This window comes from Triticum aestivum, chromosome 7A (assembly GCF_018294505.1).
Source record: "Triticum aestivum cultivar Chinese Spring chromosome 7A, IWGSC CS RefSeq v2.1, whole genome shotgun sequence".
NCBI lineage: Eukaryota > Viridiplantae > Streptophyta > Magnoliopsida > Poales > Poaceae > Triticum > Triticum aestivum.
The window spans coordinates 9,330,910-9,338,530 of NC_057812.1; the positions used below are offsets into that span (position 1 = coordinate 9,330,910).

The 7,621-nt window shown below is 48.7% G+C and overlaps 1 protein-coding gene across 1 annotated transcript; it reads left to right on the forward strand.

The window, feature by feature from the left end:
• The first annotated feature begins 4,254 nt into the window (after positions 1–4,254).
• LOC123153390 (probable carbohydrate esterase At4g34215) lies at positions 4,255–5,291 on the forward strand. Its single transcript, XM_044572535.1, has 2 exons — positions 4,255–4,865; positions 4,966–5,291. The coding sequence occupies exons 1-2, from the start codon at positions 4,257–4,259 to the stop codon at positions 5,161–5,163; spliced, it is 807 nt and encodes a 268-aa protein (XP_044428470.1). The 5' UTR covers positions 4,255–4,256; the 3' UTR covers positions 5,164–5,291.
• The last annotated feature ends 2,330 nt before the right edge of the window (positions 5,292–7,621 follow it).

Consider the following 7,621-nt stretch of genomic DNA (forward strand, 5'->3'; position numbering starts at 1 on the left):
AGAGATGTTGAAAATTGCCTCTGATTTTTATAAAGAGCTTTTCGAAAAAGAAGATAGGGAGGGTTTTAGTCTGAATTAGGATTTTTTTTCTCTTTTGAGAAAAAAATCACTAATGACAGGAATGAGGCACTTCAAGCTCCATTCACTGAAAAAGAGGTTAAAAAGGCTATCTTTGGTTCATACTTTGAAGGAGCACCTGGACCAGATGGCCTCTCTTTCCTCTTCTTACAAGAATTTTGGGAGGTCATCAAACATGATGTCATGGCTCTATTTGATGACTTCCATGCAGGCACCCTAGATATATATAGATTAAATTTGCCATGATTTCCCTCATTCCTAAGGAAGAGGATGCTACCAGCATAAAGAAATCTAGGCCTATTAGCTTGCTGAACTGTATATTTAAAGTCTTCACAAAGGTTCTGACCAACAGGCTTGCAGTAGTTATGAATTTTCTCACCTCTAGTAATCAATCAGCCTTTATTAAAGGGAGATATATCCTGGAAAGTGTAGTGACTGCACATGAGGTGTTACACTCCACTTTTCATTCAGACAATTCAGGACTAGTCCTAAAACTAGACTATGAGAAGGCATTTGATAAGGTTAATCTTGATTTCTTGTTGGAGATCCTCCACAGAAGGAACTTTGGTCCTATGTGGATCAAATGGATTTACCAAATCACACATATGGGCTCTGTAGGGGTCAAGGTGAATGGAGTGGAGAGTGACTTCTTTATTACTAACAAAGGGCTGAGGCAAGGGGATCCTATATCACCCCTTCTTTTTAACATTGTAGTAGATGTTTTAACTAGGATGCTCATCAAAGTCACAGCTCATGATCTGATTAGGGGGCTATGCTCTGACCTCATTCCTGGAGGGGTGGTCTGCTTGCAATATGTAGATGACACCATCCTCTTCATGGATGAAGATGAGTCTAAAGCAGCTAACCTAAAAATGATCCTGACCTGCTTTGAAAAAGTTTCAGGGATGAGGATTAACTATGCTAAGAGTGAACTTATCCTTTAGGTGTGTGTGTTGGGGGGGGGGGGACAGTCTAACCCCTTTTGTTGTTGTTTTTGGATGTACTGTAGGTACGTTCCCAATAAAATATCTAGGAATTCCACTACATTATGATAAGCTGAGAAGGGAAGATATTCAACCCCTTATTGATAAAATTTTGAAGAGGATGGCTGGTTGGAGAGGAAAACTACTTTCCTACTCAGCCATACTAACTCTGATCAAGGCATGTTTGGCTAGTATTCCTATTTATCTACTGCCCTTCTTTAAATTTCCCAAATGGGCTCTAGATTTAATTAATAACCAACTTGCTCATTGCTTATGGAGTGACTTTGAAGGAAATATAAAACTCCATTTGGCCAATTGGCACTTGGTCTGCATGAAAAAAGAGCATGGTGGGCTTGGGGTCCCCAATATTAAGGACCTCAATCTATGTCTGTTAGGCAGCTGGGTCAAAAGGTATGCCCAAGATGAGGGCAAGATCTGGAAAAGATCGTAGATAATAAATATGTTAGAGACTCACCTAACATCTTTGCATGTAGACCACAGGGTTCCTCAAAATTTTGGCAGGGGGTTATGTGGGCTGCTAAGGCTCTCAAATTTGGCTATAGATGGGTGGTGGGAAATGGGAGGAAAACCAGATTCTAGGAGGATATCTGGTTTGGCACCTCCCCCCTCTCTGTCCAGTTCTGGCCACTCTATGCTATCTGTCATCAACAATGTGTGACAGTTTCAGATGTTTGGGATGGGGAGATGATCAAACTTACATTTAGGAGGGTTTTTACCTCTTCTATGATGGAAGAGTGTTACCATCTTGAGCAAATTATTAAAGAAACTACCCTCACTGGGGAGGATGATGCTATGATCTGGCAGTATGAATCCAAAGGGGTTTATTCTTCCAGTTCACTATATGCCATCATTAACTTCAGAGGGGTGAAACCTATCATTATTCCTTCAGTTTGGTCTATTGTAGTGCCACCCAAAGTTCAGGTCTTTCTCTGGCTGCTAGCTCATAACAAGCTGATGACTAAAGATAACTTGCTTAAAAGAGGGATTGACAAAACTCCAGGATGCCTATTCTGCTATAGATCACCTGTTTTTTGGTTGTGTAGTGGCAAAAAGCATATGGGGGGAGGTCTCGTCTTTTTTCTCTATTGATTTAGGGTCTAGTTATCTTTCTATTGCCAAATTTTGGCCTGCAAACAAAAAACATGAAGTTCTAAATGCCTTTTGCGCCTGTGTACTATGGTGCCTTTGGAAAATTAGAAACAAACATGTTTTTGATAATGCTATTTGGTCTGATATTAAACAGATCTGGTGGCTGGTCTGGATGACACTCAAGAGATGGATAATTCTGTACTCACAAGATTCGCAGGAGAAAATGCAGAGAATCCTGTGGTGGATATCCTGCATCCTCAAAGCTCCCCTGTAATTGGATATGGGATGAAAATGGGATTGGGAGACACTGAAGGTGTCTTGCCAACACATTTCCTCCCCAAACTGGCCTTGGGAATTCGCAAATGCGGCTTCAAGAGCGCAGACAACTCAAAAGCAAAAAAAGTCCCCAGAGAAAGCGTCAACTCAGACAAACTCAAGCCCTGCCTCGCCGCTGGACTGGCCGGGCTCTCCAACACAATCTTTCAAGAAGATGAGGGGCGGGGGGGGGGGGGGGATCCTGGAGCAGATCAAGGAGGTCCGCCTGATGCTTGCGGCGGAAGACAAGAAGATGCTGGGTGATGAGGAGAACTCGGTTCCTGCTGGGACACTTGAAGGCCGCATTGCTTAGTTCCTTTTCTTTTCTTCGCTTACCATTGGAGTTCCCTTTTTAGCTTCCCCCCTTGGAGGGAACATAAAAAGCATGTACTTGGCTGTATGCCCTTTTCTCTTTCCTTGGCTGTAGGCCTTTTCTGTTTCTTTGCTTTCCCTGAACATGCATTGCAGCATGCCTGTGACTTCTGTTTCGGTTTCATTTTTTAAATGGAACCAGGGGAGGGGGGGGGGGGGGGCGAAAACTCCCCTGATGATCCAAAAAAAAAATACCTCAAGAAAGCTTGGGGACCTTAGATCTACGAATTTGAGGGGTGGAACGTCAGACGGTCAACCCTGCCGGCTTGTGAGCGAGGAATAAACACCAGGAACTCTAGCAAAACGCTAGACATGCTGGTGCGACCAAAAATGTCAGATCAGGTTTTTTTTTTCAAAACATGGTCGTATCATGCTTAAATTTTCAATTGAAGTTTAAATGGTGATTTTGTCCGCAGTTTGTTTGTCCGGCTCTTTATGCTGTAAAAAACGCTGCACTGTACTAGACTTGTGATGTTGTGCAGTGCAGTCCAACGTTAGACAGGCATACAGCTCATTTGACGCCTTTTTCGAGTGAAGTGCGTGCGCTTACCCGTGACAAACACACATGCGATCCACTGCCACTCCCTCCCACACAAGAAAACAAATGCCATAGTGGATTGACCGTTCCCGTGTTTATATATCCACTCCCAACGATAGGGGTGGGCATAAAAACCGACAAACCGAAGACCGAACAGAAGCCGAAACCGAATAAACCGAATTTTCGGTTTTTAGTGCTACCAAAGAAATTTTCGGTTTCTACATCTGCTAACCGAATTGAATTCGGTTGGTTACAGTTTTTACTACGGTTAACCGAAGAAACCGATAATATGTCACGAGCAGCCAGCGCTCGTGAGTTGTTTCCGCGCTAGCCGCCGCCCGCCAGTAGGTCCTCGTGCGACAGCGACGAAGATTTTCGCATGGGCCAAGTCAACCACCCGCGTGCAAGGCCCAAGCTATTATGGGCTTTTTTTCCCCCGATGTGAGCCAGTTGTGCTCAGTTTGCACGTACGTGCACGTACGGGAAAGCAGACGAGGGCACAGGCGATGTTGGTTTAGTTTAGTCCCACCTCGCGCAGTCAAACAAAATCAGATGAAGGGCTCGCCTATATAAGAGAGAGAGAGCGTGCATGAGTAGAAAACCACATTGCAGAAATTCTTTTGCGACTTTTAGCAAGATACGGTATAAACCATACACCGAACCGAATAACTTGGTTAACCGAATTTTCGGTTAGTTAATTTTTGATGTCTTTTTCGGTTTTCATATTTGTTAACCGAATTTGCATGCCCAGGCCTACCCAACGAAGTCTGCGAATCAGTAGCAGCCAGTGAGCAGCTAGCTAGCTAGGGGCCGGCCGGTAGCAGCTAGCGAGCCACCGCCACCTTTGACCTTGCCGGGACATGGAGCCAGCGGCGGCGACAATGCTCCCGCGAGCACTACCCATTCTGCTGCTGCTTGCAGCGGCCGTGACGGTGAGCGTGGAGAGGGCGCCGACGCTGGTGTTCATCCTGGCGGGGCAGTCCAACATGGGGGGCCGGGGCGGCGCCACGGTGGGCAACCATTGGGACGGCGTGGTGCCGCCTGAGTGCGCGCCGTCACCGCGCACCCTCCGCCTCTCCCCGTCGTTCCGCTGGGAGGAGGCCCGCGAGCCGCTGCACGCCGGCATGGACGTCGGCAACGTGGTGGGCGTGGGCCCCGGGATGCTGTTCGCGCACGCGCTGCTCCGGGCGCCGGCCTGCCCCAGGGGCGCCGTCGTGGGGCTCGTCCCCTGCGCGCAGGGCGGCACGCCCATCGCCAACTGGTCCCGCGGCTCGGAAATGTACGAGCGGATGGTGACCCGCGCCCGCTTCGCCAGCGCAGGGGCCGGCAGGATCGCCGCCTTGCTGTGGTTCCAGGGGGAGGCCGACGCCATGCGGCGCGAGGACGCGCTGGCCTACGCCGGGAGGATGGAGGCGTTTGTCCGGGACGTCCGCCGGGACCTCGCCATGCCCAACCTCCTCGTCATCCAGGTCCGTCGCTACACTACATCCATGCATGGGTCCCCTGCTCCGACTCCATTAATCTCCACTGTGAACCCTGTGAGTAAAAACATCCATGATCTTGTTGTAGGTTGGGATCGCGACGGCGCAGAATCAGGGGAAGTGGCTGGACCTGGTGCGGAAGCAGCAGAGGGCGGTGCGGATGCCGAACCTCAAGTACGTGGACGCCATGGGTCTCCCCCTTGCCAACGACATCACACACCTCACCACCCAGGCGCAGGTCCGGCTCGGCAAGATGCTCGCCGACGCGTACATCGCCACGCTCTGATGACTAGTAGTGTTTGTTCGAATACTATCGTCGATTCCATGGAAGAGTTAATTTGGTGATGGTTAGCTGTGGACAACACCTGAATAAATCAGCTATACTATGTAGGGTATTTCATGCGCATTATTACCGCCTTGTTATGCGCATTTTTGGAAATGAAACAATCTCATTGCCAGTATGATATTGCCGTTATGGGGAAGGAAAACTCTTCGCTTTGTTAAGTTTATATCTGCTTGGAAAGAAGACTTGTTGTTACCAAAACACTTCCCGTAAATGTTGTCCGCACGCCACGTGCCCATGATTGACCCGCCTGCAACATGGCATTTGTTGCAAGATATGCGGGCGCAACAGAAACCACAGCGTAGATGGTGTATAGAGAAAACTGTTTGGAGAACTGGAATAAGGGCTTGTGTTACAAAGCACTGAACGCAGCATCAGGTTTGTTGCAAAGGCTCATCAAGCAGATCAGACGACTTTATATCATGTAGAAAAAAAAGGTATAACATTTGGGATTGCAACAAGGCTCATGTTGTAATATGCTGAGCGCAATGCAAAACTTGTTGCAAAGACTGGGTGAGCTAATCGGATGGCTGTAGAAAAAGAAAAAAAAACATGTTCAGGGATTGCAACAAGACTTCTCTTGCAAAGCGCTGAGCGCAATATGAGCCTTGTTGCAAAGGCTTAGTGGCTCACGTGAAGCAATTATACGGTTGTTCACGGCTCCATCGAACGGCAGCCCATGAGGTCGATCTTTTGGGATTATCAGTTTATCACCCGGTCAACGTGTAGAAAAGCCCTTGTTGTTATAGCATGGACGGATTATCTAAATAACATGCTATTATAAAGGTCGCCCATCCGTGCTTTCAGGTCTAATTGTCTTTTCCCAGCACTGGCATTATTTTATTCATGCATTAGCCAGGCATCGGAAGCATCAAGTTAATCCCGCAGGAATCTCGGAGCAAGAAGGTTTTTTTTTTTTAGAAAGTCGGAGCAGGAAGTTGGGCAAGCAACATTTTGTAGCAATGTGTTTCAGAACACCAACAGTATTATATAGCTGTGCTACAATGGCTTTCAGAACGATTGGATCTCTGACATTAGACACACGATGGGATGAGTCATGACTCATGAGTGTATTTCTTAAGTCACACGCCCAGAATTGGCGGACGAAATTCTGCGTGAAAACATGTGGCCGGTCAAAATGACCCAAGCACAAATATACTTAAATTGCAGAAAAAATGTGTCTTGTCTTTGCCACACGAAAAATAGGGCACTTCCTTTGCCTTGGCTGCTACTCGGCGAAGATGGCGTCGTTGAGCTGGAACACCTTGGTGAAGGAGGAGGACGGCCAGCAGAGGTAGGTGAGAGAATGCTGCTAACGGTGGAGGCCCCCATGACGACATCCTGCTGCTTGCAAGCACCTCTCTTCCCCGCATGCCATGGCCATGGCAACTAGTCCGCTACGACAATCATGCTGTCTACGTCAACAACCATCAGAGATGCTACGACAGGCGACGACCACTGCTACAACCGCAGCCCCTGCGTGCTTCAACGGCCATGACCACGGTGATCATGAGGCAGTGAGCGGCAACAATGGACCTGTGTGGTGGTGCACAGGGTGCTCCGACGGCAGTGGCTGCTGGCTATGATGGAACCCCAGCCAGTGGTGTTGCAACCAAGGCGTGGATGTAAGTCGAGCTGCAGGACCATCTCATGGGTGTGGCGAGTCGAAAAAGTATTTTTACCGGAGCCGGGAGCTACCGGTGCAGTATCCATCGTTAAATGTTGCTTTGAGATTGATCTGGCTGAAGACCTTATTATACTTTTATTTCTGTCTTTTAGCAATACAAATCTTATACAAACAGATATACTTCGCTGTATGGGGGTCTGTTGGGGAACGTAACAGAATTTTAAAATTTTCTACGCATCACCAAGATCAATCTATGGAGTCATCTAGCAACGAGGGAGAGAGGAGTGCATCTACGTACCCTTGTAGATCGCGCGCGGAAGCGTTCAAGAGAACGGGGTTGATGGAGTCGTACTCGACGTGATCCAAATCACCGATGACCAAGTGCCGAACGGACGGCACCTCCGCGTTCAACACACGTACGGTTGGGAAGACGTCTCCTCCAACTTGATCCAGCAAGGGGGAAGGAGAGGTTGATGAAAATCCAGCAGCACGACGACGTGGTGGTGGAAGCAACGGTGATCTCGGCAGGGCTTCGCCAAGCGCAGGAAGACGGAGGAGTGTCACGGGAGGGAGAGGCCAGGGGCATGGGTGCAGCTGCCCTCCCTCCCCCACTATATATAGGGTGCCTAGGGGGGGGGGCGCCGGCCCTAGGAGATCCAATCTCCTAGGGGGGGGGGCGGCCAAGGGGGTGCCTTGCCCCCCAAGGCAAGGGTGGCGCCCCCCATCCCTAGGGTTTCCAACCCTAGGCGCAGGGGGAGGCCCAAGGGGGGCGCA